This window comes from Macrotis lagotis, chromosome 1 (genome assembly GCF_037893015.1).
Source record: "Macrotis lagotis isolate mMagLag1 chromosome 1, bilby.v1.9.chrom.fasta, whole genome shotgun sequence".
Lineage (NCBI taxonomy): Eukaryota > Metazoa > Chordata > Mammalia > Peramelemorphia > Peramelidae > Macrotis > Macrotis lagotis.
This window is the reverse complement of record NC_133658.1, coordinates 858,090,510-858,108,631: the sequence shown is the minus strand read 5'-3', so window position 1 is coordinate 858,108,631 and position 18,122 is coordinate 858,090,510. Positions and strand designations below refer to the sequence as shown.

The 18,122-nt window shown below is 36.0% G+C and overlaps 1 protein-coding gene across 5 annotated transcripts in view; it reads right to left on the bottom strand.

Moving 5' to 3' along the window:
* Nucleotides 1-3,809: 3,809 nt before the first annotated feature.
* The window catches only part of ERMAP (erythroblast membrane associated protein (Scianna blood group)), a 31,687-nt gene continuing 17,374 nt past the window's right edge, over nucleotides 3,810-18,122 (bottom strand). For 4 of the 5 annotated variants that reach the window (XM_074217820.1, XM_074217819.1, XM_074217822.1 and 1 more), the window contains 6 exons: nucleotides 12,156-12,188; nucleotides 10,812-10,832; nucleotides 10,030-10,050; nucleotides 9,901-9,927; nucleotides 9,676-9,702; nucleotides 3,810-9,015 (listed from right to left, as the gene is read on the bottom strand). In XM_074217820.1, the coding sequence (XP_074073921.1) occupies nucleotides 8,288-9,015; nucleotides 9,676-9,702; nucleotides 9,901-9,927; nucleotides 10,030-10,050; nucleotides 10,812-10,832; nucleotides 12,156-12,188 (857 nt within the window). In that variant the 3' untranslated portion in view covers nucleotides 3,810-8,287. The remainder of the gene's footprint in view (nucleotides 9,016-9,675; nucleotides 9,703-9,900; nucleotides 9,928-10,029; nucleotides 10,051-10,811; nucleotides 10,833-12,155; nucleotides 12,189-18,122) is intronic. The other variant, XM_074217823.1, reaches the window with a different exon arrangement.

Sequence of the window (18,122 nt, the reverse complement as noted above, 5' to 3'; positions counted from 1 at the left end):
GATTTAAGATCATTAAATCTGAACTAATGATTTAGGATTATTAAAGAGAACTAATAATAGGAGGCAATTATTCAATAAGAAGAACAGTAATGACATTCATGGTTTCAAGTACCTGTTCAGAAATATGTATTGTTGGGGTGGCTAGGTGGCACAGTGGATGGAGCACCGGCCCTGGAGTCAGGAGTACCTGAGTTCAAATTTGAACTGAGACACTTAATAATTACCTAGCTGTGTGGCCTTGGACAAGCCACTTAACCCCATTTGCCTTGCAAAAACCTAAAATATATATATACATATATATATATGTATATATATATATATATATATATATATATATACATATATATATATATATAGTGTCATCAAGGTTGTTGAAGTTGTGGTTTTTTCCAATTAAAATTATGGGTAGTTGGGGTAGCACAATGGATAGAGCACTGGGCTTAGAGCCAAGAAGACCTAAATTCACATGTGATCTCAGACACTCACTAACTGTACAACCTTGGGCAAGTCATTTAATCTTGTTTGCCTTAGTTCCCTCAAACTGTAAAATAAGTAGGAGAAGGAAATGGCAAAATATTCCAGTATCTTTACCAAAATCCCAAATGGGATTATGAAGAGTCAGACGAGACTAAAACAAAAGAATAACAACAAAGAAGCAAATTTATCTGATTTCTCTCCATTGGTAAAACCCACCTGGAAGAAGATAGTATAAGAGAAAGATACAAAAAACAGGGGAGAAATAATAACAGCAATACTAATAATGATTTCATAACCCTATTTGATAACCCTTTAAGGCTTGCAGCTAGCTGTACATATTATCTCATAGAGAGGAAGAGACTCAAAAAGGGACCAGGGACTTGGGGAGGGGATACATAGGAAGATATGGAAATGCAATACAAAATTGCAGACAAAACAAAGAAATCCTGTTTAACAAGATTTTACAATTGCCAGGCTATATGTTGGTCTTCCATTGACTTCCAGTAAGTGGCAGTGTTTACTTGATGTTTTTGCAAATCTTCTAAAATGGCCCCGAACTCTTGAGAGTTAAGAATTTGGCTGGGAAAGCTCAAGCCCAGAATTCTCTTTTGACAAAGGTGATTCTTTAGAGTTTCAGGTCTTTAGAACTGGAATGGGCTTTTCAGATCATTTAAGCCAATGTCTTTTTTTTTTTAAACCAAGGAAGAAACTGAGCCTAAGGCTATGATACTTAACTTGCCCAAGGCCCCACAGCTAGAAAGTGAGGCAACCCAACCTCAAACCTTATTCAGTTGGACAAATATTAACTAAATGCTTAATATGATCCAGGTACGGGACACAAATCTAAAAATGAAACCTTTCTTGTCTTCTGACATTCCAAGTGCACATTCCAAGGCTTTTAACTCCAAGTTCAGCAATATAATCAAAACACTGCTACCTATTTGTTATGAAGTCTCCTAAAGAGTCAGAGAAGGGGCGGCTAGGTGGCGTAGTGGATAAAGCACTGGCCCTGGAGTCAGGAGTACCTGGGTTCAAATCTGGTCTCAGACACTTAATAATTACCTAGGAAAATAAAGGGAGGAGAGGAGTCATAGACCGATGGGAGACAGACAAGTACACAGATAAAATCTACCTCATGTTCCCACACCAGTCACAGGGGAGCAGCAGAGAGCTGCTAACAAATCTCACTTTGTCCCTGCTCCTCTGTTTTAGCAGGATCCCCAAGAACTCCAGGGCCACCACCCTAGAGCAGGCCTCCTCACCTCCTGCCTGGTATAATGCAGACAGTCTTGCCATCTCCACTCCATTCATTGTGTACCATTCGTGGTGTTCTATTCATTGTGTACATACATCCCTTTCCTAGTCATCCCCCCAAAGACACAATGACTTTGGACTGGATAGAAACTCATACCCTTTACCCTTTGCCCATCGCACTCCCACCAAGATTCTACTTTCAAAATGGAATTATCCTTCCATTTATTTCTTTCTCTCTTTCTGTAATTACCATTCATCTATACTTTTACATTTTTTTAAAATCCTGAATCAAACACCAAAGGAGCATTTTTGTGTTTTGTATACATGGAAACAAATAATTAATAGAACACAAAAAGAAGATTATATATGAAATGTAATCTCCATTTCATAAAGTTTGGGTTTTTTAATCTTTTTTTATTTTATAAAATAAAAAAATTGCCATGTGAGCAGCAAAACATGAGAGAATTCATAATTATAAAACAAATTTCAGTTTGAAGAAAATCTAAATAATAAAAAATTAAACAGCATGTTCAAAATTGTCCATCTTTGCTTCTTTGTAATTTTTTTCTGTTCTCTACTGTGCACTGTTTGCTTTATTTTTTTTCCCTCCCATCTCTCCCCACCCCCAGAAGTCCACAATTAAGCATGGATGCACACACACATACATATACACACACATATACACATATTTATATACATATACACCCATATATAGGCATATATATATATAAAATTTACCTATTTATATACACATAAATTTTACACATAGCATAGATATATATATTTGGTTTGTTTGTATCTGTCATATATAACATTTCCTGAGAACAATAACCCCTTTGTTTTTAAAGTATATAGAACATTCTATACATTACTTTAAAAATCTTTGTCTTTGCTTTCTGCTGAACTTGCTTCCTGTTGAACTTGCTTCTGTTCTTTTCTGTGTTTTTTTTTAAAAATGTTTCAATGATCTTCTTTGACAGAGCTCTCTGCCTCTATTCCTCCCCAATTGCAAAAGAAAAAGAATTTCATGAACAAACAAGTATAATAAAACAAAATGAGCTACACAGTGATGTCTCATTCTGCCTGAGTCAATGACCTCTCCATCAGGATTTGGGTAGCAGGTTTCATCATAGGTCTCCGGCAGGCATGGTTGGTCATTGTATCAATCAAAGTTCTGTTTTGTTTTGTTTTTTTTCTCTAGGCATTCCAAGTTAAGTGATTTGCCCAGGGTCACATAGCTAGTAAGTATTCAAGGTCAGATTCTCCTGATTTCAGGGCTGTCTCTATCCACCATACCTCCAAGCTGCCCCATTCTAATATGTTTTTTCATTTTTCTTTTAATTTTCTTTAATTTATTTACACAGTATTAATATATTCTTGTTTAAGAGTAAGCACAATATCCCCTCCCCTACAAAAATATAAAACCTCTTGAGAAATAAAGTAAAAGAAAAAGAAAAAAATGTGTTTCAGTCTGTGTTCCAATACCATCAGTTCTGTCTTAGGTGGACCACATTCTTTATCATAAGTCCATCATAGAAGTTATTTCCATATTTTTCCATAGTTGCTGTTGCTGATTATAACTCCCTCCATCCATTCCTTCCCACTGCCATCTATTATATTTTCTCTCCCCTTTCACTCTGTCCCTCTTCAAAAATGTGCTGTGGGGGGGGGGGCAACTAGGTGGTGCAGTGGATAGAGCACCAGCCCTGGAGACAGACCTGAGTTCAAATCTGGTCTCAGTCACTTAATAATTACCTAGCTTGGGTGACCTTGAACACTTAACCCCCATTGCCTCAAAACAATAATAATAATAGTAATAATAATAATAATAATAGTGCTGTGGGGCAGCCTAGTGGTGCAATGGACAGAGCACTGGCCCTGGGGCTAAGAGGCCCCGAGCCTACATCCCACCCTAGAGACCTAGCCACCACCCAGACCTGTGGTCCTGGACAGGCCACCCAATCCTACCACCTTACAAAAAAGTAAAAAAGAAAATGTATTATATCTAAGTATCCTGTCCTATGATCTACCCTCTCCTCTATCACCCACATACCCCCTCCCCTACCCCCATCCCCCTTCTCTCCTTTTTCTTCTAGATGTCTATACCCTGTTGAGTGTGTATGCTGTTTCCTCTATTAGACATTTCTGATGAGAATGAAGGTTCCCTCATTCCCCCTCACCTTCCTCCCTTCCATACTATTGCAAAAGCTACAAGAAATTATCTTAGTCTACTCTACCTCTCTTTTCTCTTACTCCCAGTACATTTCCCTTTCACCCGTTGACTCCATTTTTACTATATATTATATCTTCAAATTCAGTTCTTTCCTGTGCCTCATCTATAAAAGCTCCTTCTAACTGCTCTATCAAATGAGAAAGTTCATATGAGTATTATCAGTATCATCTTCCATGCAGGAATACACACAGTTCATCATCAAGTCCCTCATAATTTACCCTTCTCATCCACCTTCTCTATGTTCCACCTGAGTCTTGTACTTGGATATCAAACTTTCTGTTCAGTTCTGGTCATTTCAACAGGAACATTTGAAATTCCCCTGATTCACTGAAAGTCTATCTTTTCTCTTGGAAGAAGATGTTCAGTTTAGCTGGATCATTGATTCTTGGTTGCATTCCAAGCTCTTTTGCCTTCCAGAATATTATATTGCAAGCTCTACAAGCCCTTAACGTAGTTGCTGCTAAGTCCTGGGTAATCCTGATTGCAGTTCCACAGTATTTGAATTGTGTCCTTCTGGCTGTTTGTAATATTTTTTTCTTTGACTTAGGAGTTCTGGAAGTTGACTATAACATTCCTGGAGGTTGTTTTTTTTTTAATCTCTTTCCAGGGGAGATTGGTGGATTCTCTCAATTTCTATTTTATCCTCTGCTTCTAGGATATCAGAGCAATTTTCCTGTAGAAATTCTTTAAAAATGAGGTCAAGGCTCTTTTCCTGATCATGACTTTCAGGTAGCCCAATAATTTTTAAATTATCTTTTTTAGATATGTTTTTCAGATGAGTTGTTAACTTTTTCAATGAGATAGTTCACATTTTCTTCTAGTTTTTCATTCTTTTTGGTGCTGAATTATTGTGTCTTGAGTTTGTGCAAAATCATCAACTTCCTTTAGCTCCATTCCGCATCTGAAGGATTTGTTTTCCTCAGAGAGCTTTCTTATCTCCTTTTCCATCTGGCAATTCTGCTTTTTTAAAGCATTCTTCTCTTTAATAACTTTTTGAACGGTTTTCATTTAACCTAAGCTAGTTTTTAACATGTTATTTTCTTCAGCATTTTTTTGGATTTCCTTGACTAAGCTGCTGACTTCGTTTTCATGTTTTTCCTGCATCTCTCATTTATTTTCCCAATTTTTCTTCTATCTGCTTTATTTGATTCTCAAAATCTTTTTTGAGCTCTATCATAGCCTGAGCCCAACTTCTATGACTAAGGTAGGAACCTTGTCCTAGAGACTTCTCCAGAGCCAGAGCCAGGTCTAAAACCCAAGAGAGTCTTGACAACCAGACCAATGATCTTTCCACTATATTCAGTTACTTGCACAACAAAGTTTGATTTTCACTGGATGAACTAACATAAACACAGCAATACTAATAAGGTTGCCAGACAAATCCAGATTTAGGGGAGATAGAAGCTTTTGCCGTTTCACAAATAATCTCATAAATTTAAAAGCATTTGATATAGGATTCTTAATATAAGATTCAGAAATAGAATCTTATTTTTGTTTATTTTGTTGTTCAATAGACTGTCAGCTACTTGTACCAGTATTGGAGAAGCTTTACCAGATCAGTAAAGAATATAGGGAAAGTGAGTATATGGGTGAGAGAGAAATAAACATCTTAACCAATTATAATTACAACCTTCTATGAATCTGACACTGAGAAAACAGAAATAAAACAGTTGCATGCACATTAAATCTTGTTTGGAAGGCAGTTCAGGTTTTGAGAAAACAAATTTCATGATATATTTCTCCCCTAAACAGCCCACTCTTTGCCCATTGACTCCCCAATCCAAAAAGACAAAGGGGAGAAAAAGCAATATACCAAACAATATCAAACTTTAATTTTCAAAGTTTACAAAAAAGAGTTCTACTCAAACACTGATATGGTAATCTAATCAACTTGTGATGGGAGTTGAGGATTTGTAGAATTCTTCTCATTTGCAGGCAGAAGGCCTGAATAGGCTCATACCACACATATTCAATGGGAATATAAAGCCATAGACCCAATCTTCATAAACCCTACAAAGTCCTTGCTCCAGACTTGTCCTTCCTATTTAAAAATGAGTCCCTTGACCATCATCAGTGTATTTCATATTTTCAGTTTTTGATATGTGTACACAGGCTTGACTAAAAAGCCGTTGACTGACCAATAATCTTGACCCTTGACAAAGTGCTCCTTGATCAAATGAATTAACCCTGTCCACAGTTTGTAAAGGGGGTTACAATTCTTGACTTTGCCTCTTGGATTCTTGCTGACCCCAAGTTTTTACTCAAGGATGATTTTTTGTTCGCATGAATGAACATATGATCTACATCTGGGTCCCACTGTTTAGTTAATCCTATTGTTTAAAAGTCTTCTTCATAGGGAGTATGTCTTCTTATATTCCCAATGCTTGCTTGTTGCAGAATAAGCATGTCTCTGTGTGAGTCACATAGCACAGACGATAGAGACTGGCTCTGGAGTCAGGACGACCGAGGTGCAAATTCTGATTGATACTTAGTTGCTATAAGACTTTAGCCAAATCACAATCTATGAACCTCAGTTTCCTCACTTGTAAAATGAGATTAAAAGTATCTATAGCACCCATCTAATGAAATTTTTGGGAGGCTCAAATGAGATTGTGTGTCAGACAATTACCATTGTTGTAAGTCAGCTTTCCTTGGCTCAATACATCAGGTTCTAGTTAAATTTATCAACCTATTTTTTAAATTGTTACATAAAATATAACTCCATATTATAAAGAGGAACGATAATAACAATGCTACTGAACAGAACCTTAACTAGTGATAATTGAGCCTAGAGCAGATACAATTGCAAAAAGGATCAGTGTGGTACAAAAATAAATAGTCACAATCAAAGTATAGTCATAGCAGGAGGCAGTCCATATCCTAGAGTGTGATCATTGCCTCCAGCAGGACTGAAGAAGGGAAGAGTCTAGAAAAGAGGTACATTCTGGAGGGGGGCAGGGGTAGAAACCAAGGGCAGCTGTGCTAGAAGCCACCAGAGGACCACAAGGTGAACCATAGGGATGATAGGTGCCACAGGAAGAAAGAGACTACCCCACCACCACAAATAGGAAGCATTTCCCCATAGGGAGGAAAAGCACCCCTTAGGGGAACAATAATCCCTTCTCATATATTAGCATCTTGGGGCAAAACCCTGTTTCTCCAGTATTATGCGATTCTAGACAAGTAAGAAAGGATGCCAAAGTTCATTTACTTCTCTTTTTATCTTCCAAAAGAAATAGACTGAGAAAAAAAGAGGAATTGATAGGCTAAGCAAATGTTCACTATTTCTTTATAATGTTGATCTCATTGAATGCTTGTGCTTGGAACAAAGACCTAAACTTTGAAGATTGTGACTTATAATGAATGACAAATTTGATTAGGTTAAGAAAAGAACAAGTATTAATCCTAGATGGAGGGCTTTTCCTTTCTGGTTAATATACTGATTCAAGTTAAGATAGAATTAACTCTGAGGATATAGTCTTGTGTCTAAGTCTTCAGCTATACTTGCATGGTATCTCCATCTAAACGACTTAATGGCTGGTCCATTTGTTTTCCATATGACATTTTGCTATGACCATGGGTGATTCCCAAAATTTTTGCCACAGAAATAGAGTAATAACGATTTTGCAGATCACTTTGTGTGTGTTGATCATTAAAACAACCCTGTGAGATAGGCATCCCCCCCCCATTTCTCAGATACAGAAACTGAGGCTGATAGGGTAAGTACTTTCCAAGAATCACGTAGCTAGCAAGAGTCTGAGACAGGATTCAAACTTGAGTCTTCCACTATTATACCATCTAGCTGCCTATCATCAAAATGTCCAGGAGGACGTCAACCTTTCCTCTAAATAATTTCCTCTAAAAGGTCAGGAATTGAGGGAAGTTGATAACATGGAGAATTTTAGTCCTGAGGAGGATGGTGAAGACATTTTCATACAGAGCCCTGCCTTAAAATACTCAAATGCCCCCACCAATGCATGGAGGAAACACTGGGCTCTTGAAAAAGTTTTTCATATATTCCTGATGATAGACTGTGTCTGCCATCTGAAGACCAGTCTAGCCAAGTCTAGAAAAACTTGCCACCAGGCTGGCCATGGGATGATGATGTCTATAACTCAGAACAACTTGAAGTCCATCTTTTAAGTTACAGAGGAGTTGTGGCCTGTAGTAAGAAGGGCTCCATAGATACCAGCATAGATTTTTGAGGTATTGCTGTACATAGAGAGTATGTAGGGTAAGGATACCCTACAGGTAATGTACCAGTTGGATGCTGGGGTTGAACTGAAGAGGGGTAGAGAACAGTAACGAGACACACACACCTCACTAAAAGAATGGAGCCCTGAGCCCCTGAAGGGCTGGGGTGATATCATTAGGCCAGGACGAGACATTGTCCTGGAATGGGTTTGATGCTTGGCCTGCCTTCTTGAGTATGCTCCCATTACCAAGGCCTAAAGTCAGTTTTTCTCCTTTTGAAATCTCAGGAGTTAAGTCAGAGGAAATGAATTCCTCAGAGCTCTGTGATCCTGAACAAATGATTAAAGGAGCCACATTTTTCCCTTCATCTTGTAGGCAAGGCTCAAAGAAAGGGCGCAGAGGACCAGAAAAGGCATGGATGAAGGTATAGATGTGAGATTTGTTGGTTGCATTGTAAAAAGAGACAAATCCAGCTTCATAGTCCAAGAAAATCCCCACTCGGCGAGGGCTCTCTTTGAGACGGAAGGAAGTCTGTGGCGATGTAAGAGCTTCATACTCATTCACCCGACTCTGACGCAACAGCCAGTGTCCATTTGAAGGAGACGCCGTGATCTTGCCCTTCCTGCTCACTGACTCACTGCAGACCCCAAGGATCCACTTGGTTTTGTTTCCAACACATACCTCCCAGTAATGGCAGCCAGATGTAAAGCTTGGAAACCCCAGCACACTGACAACAAAGTCAAATCTCTGGGGATTGTCAGGAACATCCTGTCGCTTGTCTCCAAGTTTCACACTTCTCAGATCTTCAGAGAGAAAGAGTTTGGGATGAGCTGTATCTGGATCCAAAGTCACATCCACTGTAGAGAGAGCAAGATGAGGATACAGATTGGGACAAGGTTAGGATTCAGGAGACCAGGGGTGGCTGGGTGGCATAGTGGATAAAGCACCGGCCCTGGAGTCAGGAGCACCTGGGTTCAAATCCAGTCTCAGACACTTAATAATCACCTAGCTGTGTGGCCTTGGGCAAGCCATTTAACCCTGTTTGCCTTGCAAAAACCTAAAGAATAAAAAAAGGATTCAGGAGACCTCTGGGAAACTTCTCTCATGTGACTGGCTTCAGCCAAGGAATGCTACTTTTTGTTTGTTTGGTTTTTGTTTTGTTTTTTCATGTTTTTGTAAAGCAAATGAAGTTAAGTGGCTTGCCCAAGGCCACACAGCTAGGTAATTATTAAGTGTCTGAGACTGGATTTGAACCCAGGTGCTCCTGACTCCAAGGCTGGTGCTCTAGCCACTGGGCAACCTAGCCACCCCAGGAATGCTACCTTTGACTCTGCCAAAACTATTGTTAAGACACTGGAAAGAGAAGAAAAATTCTGAGTCATCTATGTGTAAAACTACCCTATTTTTCAAGGAAATACTATCTTTCTCTGATATATTGAAAGATGAGACAAGACTAGGGATTTTAAGATTGGAGGAAAATAGGCACCTGAATTTTTATACAGATCAGTGTCACTTACCAGGGTGTAATCTAGCTCTTCTCCAGCCTGCAAGGGGATACAAGAAAATAGTTGGTTTTTTCAGGGAAGCACAACAGAAGGGAAGGAAACTCCAAAAGGAGATGTGTGTGTGTGTGTGTGTGTGTGTGTGTGTGTGTGTGTGTGTGTGTGTGTGTGTGTGTGAGAGAGAGAGAGAGAGAGAGAGAGAGAGAGAGAGAGAGAGAGACATCAGAAGCTGCATCTCACCTGCATCTGCTGCAGTTCTTTTCAATTCTGTAACAGATCAAATAGGGAGATAAGGAAATCATACTTGGAAATATAGGCCTCATAGAGGACAAGTTAGAACTAACAGTATTAAGAAAAAATAGAACTTACTGAGCTCAGCCCGATATTTCTCTAAAACATAAAAAGTTTGAGAAATCAGTATAAATACTTCTGTCCAGAGAATCCAGTCTAGCTTAATTTCATTCCCCTTCCAAATTCTCCCAAGTAATACTTTGTCAGGGAATTAGCATCCTTTGTCATAAGGTGGGATCTCCTCATAGTGCAAGCCCATTTTGGGATCTTATCCAAAGGACTTTGGTTGCCCAAGGATGAATAGGACCTTCTTATACAATGGATTTACCAAGGAAAGATTTTGTTGAATTAACTCAGTGTGTAAAACCAATTTAGCTAATGATTACTAAGTTACCCATTTGTGAGGGGAAAAAAAGTAGGGTTTTTTCCCCTAGATCAGATTTCAATCTATAGTTCATGGACCCTCATGATAGATTTCAGGGCATCTGTGTATTTGCATGAGGAAAAAAATACATTTTTTATTTCTATATAATTGGTTTCCTTTATAATATTATGCATTTTATTTATTTTTTTTTTGCATTCAAAAACATGATTAGGAGAAGAAGTTCATACACTTTCCAGACTATGACAGAGAAAAAACTAAGAATACCTAGAACTCAGATTTCTAAGGCTTTCCTAGATTGGACAGTCTAAGATTCTAGAATAGTTGAAATATTCAGTCCCAGAAATCTTCATTACCATAAACAGAATTCCACCCCTTCCACCCTTATTGAACTGAAAGCTATACATGTCAACTTTCTGAGAAGATATGGCAACAAAAAATAATGTGTGTCACCACTTGGTGGAGAAGCAAAACTTACTGAGTCCTTTATGAAGTCTTCCTAGGGGAAAAAAAAAAAAAAAGCAAAGTTCAATGAATAATGTTACTTTTTCCTTATATAAATGTCAGGACTCCCAGAGACAGGAAGCCCATCCCAGAATAGACTATCACACAACTAGCCCCATTCCCTCAAAGAATCCTGGAGAGTTTCATCATAACTTCTCTTTGTACTGAAAGAATGGGGGGGAAGATTTCTTGTTAATACTTTATCAAGTAGCATCTCCCAAAGATCAGAAATTTGGAATTATATTATTTTATTGCCATTTCACTGAAGACCTTTTCTATGAAGTCTTGTTACTTTCTTCTAATTTTTACATTTTTTTTTAATCTATTTCATTTTAGTTGACCTTTATGGATATGTACATCCATGAATGTTAGTGTGCATAGGTATGCACAAAAATGTGAATGTGCCAACATGTGACTGCATCAGCATCATGATAGAGCAATGGGTCTTGAATGATTGCATAGTGAGGTAAATTAAGGACAAATTAAATAACCAGATCCTAAAGTAGTGATTAGTGGATTGTTGTCCATTGGTAAGCAGTCTCTGGTGGAATGTCACATTGCTCTGTGCTTGACCTTGTTCTGTTGACATTTTTGGCAATGCTTTGAATAAAAGCATAGATGGAAAGGTTATCACATTTCTGACTAATGAATCTGGAGATAGAAAATAATTAATGCACTATTATAGAATCAAGATTCTAAAACATCCCAACAGGCTGAATTTAATAGTATTTAATTGAAGTAAATATAGTCCTATCCTGGAGTTCCAAAAAAAAAAAAATCAATTGTGTAAGTACAGAACAATCTTAAAAAAAGATGTTTATTGTAAAATAATATGAATAAACTAGTATCTCAGATGCCTCCTATTTCATGCATCTCATGTTTTACTAATGAGGAAACTGAGGCCCAGGGAAGTTAAATGACAATAGAGTCAATAAGTAGAGAGGAGAAGGAAGGGGAAATAAAAAAAGGGAGGGGAAATGAGAATAGGGGAGTCTTCCTGACACAAAGCTCAGTAATCTATTAGACTATGCTGAACAAATTAGAATTTTACAAATCAGGAAGAACATTCTTTTTTGAAACTTAAGGGGAAACTAGCATAGGTGGGAACTCAATAACCAAAATTTAAGTTCTGATCATGGACCTCCCTCTATCCTCTCCTGCTAATTCCACAATCTTCTCACAATTTCTTTAGCACTAAACATTTCATTCAATTAGTATTCGTGGAGCATCTATTATCATTGCAAAGAAATGCTGTCTTGTTTATATGGAAAGAAAAATTACCCTTCCCTCCTTTGTCCCACATGTCTCAAATAATTACCTTTCTCTTTCCCATGATCTGAGAGAAGATTTTCTGGAAAGAGAGGAAAAGGAAATGAGATCCAGTCCTGTCAGTTTGATGTTTATATCTATATCTTCTTTTATGTAATAACTATATTTTGACCAAATTAATTAGAAAGTAGATTTATATAAGAGGAAAAAAAACTTTTCTCTTTTTCTACCATTTACAATGTTAATTTGAATATAGATCACATTTTCCTCCCTCACCCTACTGGCGTGCATAAAATCTGAACATCTGAATGGTTATCACATGGAAAAATTAGACATATTGTACTTAGCAGAGACCTGAACCAAGATTAATGAAGGGAAAAATTTGCTAAGAATAAGAGCTGTTGAAATGGAATGGTCTGCCTTGGGAGTTAGAGAGTGTACTCTTATCTGAGATCTTCAAGCAAAGATTGAATTACTATTTGCTGGAGGTGTGGCCGAGAGGAATCCTGATTAGGTATGGTTTGAAATGTATCACCCCTGAGATTCCTTCCAATTCTGTGATTCTTTGGTTCTGTGATTCCTTATGTGGCTTATTTACATTTTTAGTGCCATAGAGTGTGAAAGATATAGGAAATCTTCACTCATTTGAAAGGATACCTCATTTTCATTTGAATCAATTCATTGTTATTTCCTTTCAAAGCGATTTCATTTTGGAACTGTGACTTTTATTTGGTCCAAAATGGTCATCAGAGTTATAATCCTTCTGGAAATATATCTGACTGAGTTGAAAACTTTCCATTTTATTCCTAGATTGTTATATCTAGAAGGAATCTTAGGAATCATCAAGTACACCTTTGTATTTTACCAATGAGGAATCTGAGGTATGATAAAATAGTTCCCCCAAGGACAAACACACACACAGCTGGTAACCCATCCAGGACTAGAATCCAGAGCCCCCTGGTTCCCTGTCCCATGGTCTTTCCACTTCACCACACTATCCCTTTTATCATGCAGAGGTTAAGAGGATGGTCATCCTATTGCATGATGGCTACCATGTTACATCAGCAATCCCATGCCTGCTAGAAACTGTACTTCTCTTCTTGTATTTCACTTTTTACTGACATCTCTTTAAGTATTTCATTTATTCACCTAGCAAGAATAGTCAGTTTTCCAACTTCAGGATCTCGTCTTGCATAATAACACTATGCCCTGCCTCTTCATCAGAACAGAGGAATTTTTTGTATAAGGATTCTTTGATTCTACTTTCATATCACTCAAAAGGATTACAGAATTAGAAGATTTGGAGCTGGAGACGTTAAAAATCAACTACTCCAACTCCTTATTTTACAGGGAAGGAAACTGAATCCAAAGAAGATAAAATGATTTGATGAAAACTACAAAAGAACTAAATAGAGTTAGAATTTAAACTCAGGTATTCTGGTTCCAAACCCACTATTCTTTTTCTTCCAGTCCCTTCCAACTCTAAATTCCTATGATTCTACAAAGTAGAAGTCATCAAGTTAATATGGAGTGTATTAGTCTTTCCTTATCAAAGAGGACCACACCAACCAAGCGATCAGTGCTGTGGGTTACAATTATATCTATAATAATGAGGGCTATGCTGTGCAAGGCCTCCTTCTCACTTGCCTTTACCAGAATCATTCCACCACTTGGCCTGAGTTGTAGGAAACTATTGAAGATGGTCTGACTGCTGGGGGAATCTCTGACCTTAAATTGATTTCCCTTCCTCCCTTATTAATGAGGCACCAAGGGGCTTCATCAACATCAGGCAAACACTATCATATGATATTTGGCATCAGAATGTGACAACCCATATATCCTAACCTAGCTCTCATGGACTAATCATCAGTATGGCTTTTTTCTCAGATTTTCTACCTTTGAGCTGTTCATCAGTATCCATAAAGTACTATAGCACACTGTCAATGCTGGGCAAGCACCAGCATGTGATATTTGTTATTTTTCATAAAAATGACAGAAAATGAGTTATATTTTCAAATGAATGAAAATTTCCTATATCTTTCACACTCTATGGCACTAAACCTGAAGTTGAGATGTAAGGGTATTTAAAATGAATTTCCTTCCTGTTTTATCAATCCTCTAAATTCAAAATTCCAATCACTAGCTTACTTGAGAACAAAAGATATTTTAGGTTTACAAAACTAAAAATAATGGCACATAATATGAGAAAGGATATTACTTTCATAAAGCCTTATTAAAGGTATATTTCCTTATTTATAGAATTACAAGCAATTTTCTTTTGCTTCATATAACCTTAAAAGATTATATAAATCAGTAGTATTATAATTCTTATCTCTTTTTTTTATGGGTTTTAGATAGAAATGATCCTGGAACAAGTTATTCTCCCACTATTTTTTTTTTGCTTAATATTTTATGAACTACTGCATATATAGATAGAAATTGACTGCTCTCTGTAATTGGATGAAGGTATTAAGATGTAAGATAATCCTCAGTAGGCTCACTGAAAGAATCATCTTTCCAACTACAATAGTTGACTGGACAATAGGTACCTTATCCATTTTCTGTATGGTCTTGATTTCCTCTGCCAGTTTTCCATAATTTGAAAGTTTTTATTCTAAATAGTTTGAAACTTATGAATATTTAGGTCTGGTGAAATCCATTTAAAATTATGTTCTTTAGTTTTTATAGATCAGAGTTACATTTAGGTGATTGTGGACAATATTTTGGTTTGTGACTGATTCCTGTACAATTTAATGGTTGAATTATCCAGGATATTTTAAGCCCTGTCTTTGTAGGATGAATATTTGTTTTCTCTAATTTTATGAAAAATAATAAGTTTCTTACTATATCTTACTAGATATTCGATAGCTATTTAATTCTAGTAGCCTGAAATGCTGTCTTGCAAAGTTTCTACTGTTTTTTACACAAAGTACATTTGATCACTATGTGCAGGCTCCTTAAAAATTTCTAGTGGTAATGAGCTGGCTTGGAATTGCATTCATAAACCCTTTTGTTTCTAGAAACAAATTCATTTGACTCAGATATTTCTTTGTCAACATATTTTTGACCGAAATTCATGAGAATATCAACCATGACCTTTTATTCCATTTCTGGTTCATAGCTGTTTGATAAACTTCATCTCGAGGTAGACCTCTTTGGGTTGTATACAACAAATCCAAAGACATACACCTGTGTGGTAAAGTTATATCTTTTTGTCCAAAATTATTTTACCTGTTTACCATGTGTTTTAAGTATGTCTATCAATATCTTTGCTTCTTTTTTTGGCAAAGAAGTGTTCATATTTCTATAGCTGCTTTGAGGTGACAGATCCTATGTTTTACTAATATTTTGCAGAATTTTGTTAGGATAACTTTCCAAATGTTTTGTTAGAATTTTCTTATACAAAAGTCTTTATCTCCATGATATGGATATTAAGACCATATAAATATAAAAGAAAGAGATTGGTAAAGTACCTTTTTTTCTACTATTACAAATAGTTTCTGTAATATTGGAAGTAATTTCTCTTTGAAAATTTTATAGAATTTCTTGCAAATCCTCATAATCCTGCATTATTTTTTAATTGATTTGGGAATTCATGCATTAATTGTCCAATTTTAAAATCTGATATTGAGCTATTTAAATAGTTTATTTCTTCTTTTGTTAAATAGGGTGCTTTATATTTTTTTTTAGATTTTTTTTTCAAGGCAATGGGTTTAAGTGGCTTGCCCAAGGCCACACGGCTAGGTAATTATTAACTGTCTGAGGTCGGATTTGAACCCAAGTACTCCTGACTCCAAGGCTGGTGCTCTATTCGCTGCGCCACCTAGCCGCCCCGGGTACTTTATATTTTTGTAAATATTTATCCACTTAATTATTAGTTTTGTTAGCAAAATAGTTTATGATAAATTTCTTTAGTTCCTCTTAGGTTTTGTGAATTCTTTTTCACATTTGATATGAACAGTTTGGCTTTTCTTGCTTTTGAAAGTCATACTATTTACCTATTTTCTTCATTTAAAAAAATTCTGAAACTTATTGGTTCAACAGTTTGGGGCTTTTAATTTTACTAATTTCTTCTATTTTGTTGCTTAGTTTTAATTTGCTATTGTTAAAGTGTTTTAAGTTGTACTCCTAAATAACTGATTTGTTCTTTTTTTTTCTCTTTTAAGTGATGAAAGCATTTAGAGCTATAAATGTTCCCCTCAGTGTGATGATCAACTGTGATAGACTTAGCCCCTCTCAGCAGTTCAATGAACAAAGACAATTCTAAAAGACTTGTGATAGACATGCCATCCACACCCAGAGGAAAAACTATGGAGTCTGAATGCAGACCAAAACATACTGTTTTCACTTATTAAAATTTATTTTATGTTTTTCCCTTTGTTCTGTTTCTTATTTCACAACAGGAAAATATGCTTATACATGTAAAACCTAAATCAGACTAGTCACTGTCATTAGGAGGGGGGAGAGAAGGGAGTAAGGTATAAAAATATGGAACTTGAAATCTTACAAAAAATTAATGTTGAAAACTAATTTTACATGTAATTGGAAAAAGTAAAATAAAATTTCCCCTCAGAACTACTTTAGTTTCATTCCCAAAGTTTTGGTATGTTATCTCCTTATTGCAATCTTCTTTAATAAGATTTTGTTTTCTTTCTATATTTTGTTCTTTGACCAAACAGAAATTTAAAGTATGCTTAGTTTCTAATTGCTTTTTATTTTTTTCAAGAATCCTTCAATAAAAATAGTTTTTAATGGCATAGTAATCAGTAGATGTTATGTTTAGAACTTCTTCTTTTCTACATTTTAATGAGATCTTTATTCCCCAATACAAGGTTAACTTTTGTAAAGGTAATATATAAAGTGAGAAGTATGTAAATTGCCTTCTGTTCTCATTCAGTATTCACCACCAATTGATTATCTCTAATTTCTCCAAAGTTCTAATTGAATATTTGGTTTCTCTCTTGATAATGTTTTAGTTAGATGTGTACAGGTCTACAAGGGTACACTGAGGTCCCCTACTATTATAAATTTACTATCAATTTCTCTCTCCAATTTGAGTAACTTTTTCTTTAGATATTTAGGTATTGTGCCATTTGACATATTAAGTATTGATTCATTATCTAGGGTGTCTGTTTATCTTTTTTTAAATCATGTCTATACTTATTGTAGCCTTATCTGAAGTCTTAATTGTTATTCTGATTTTTTTTAGTCAGCTGAAACATAATAGATTTTGCTCTGGTCCCTATTTTCACTCTTTATCTTAATACTTATGTTTCAAGTGTGTTTCTTGTAAGCACATATTATTGGGTTATGTTTTCCAATCCATTCAGTATTCTCTCCCATTTTATGAATGAATTTATCAAAAGTCCTTCTCTAGTATTTCATCATATCATGGAGGTAACCCTGGGTTCCCAAAGATATAAGAACAGATTATTACAAACATAGGAAGGTTCTACCAAGCAAAAATAGTTCTGAGTACGATCTTAGTAATAGACAATAAATCTCTTCTATGGGGACCAGTCTAACTAAGTTCAGTGAGGTTCATTATCAGGTTGTCTGAAGGGTGATTTTTTTTTATTTTGGTTTCTGGTTTTTGCCGTAGCAACTCTAAAAGACCATCAGATCATGTGATTTAGAACAGAAAATAGAACATTTGCCCAAGCAATAATTACAGTTTTTTGAAGTATCAGCATAAATTTTATCATCATCATTATTTTCTGAAATTGGAACAGTTCCAGAAATTCTGTTATAATTCATAGCTGTAAGCAATAGAATGCAAGAACAAAGAGAGATTTGAGCATATGATGTAGAGAAAGAGAACACTCCTAAAAATACAGAAACAACTGAGAATAATTTGCTGTGGATCTTTCTATTACATAAGATCTGCTTCTTATTCAAATTAATTAAGAATCACATTCTTATTAAGAGTCACTAATTACAAGAACCAAACACAGAGGAATAAAAAAATTCAGTAAGTTTTAGAGTTTGGCTAATTAGAAGCCAGACTAGGGCAATG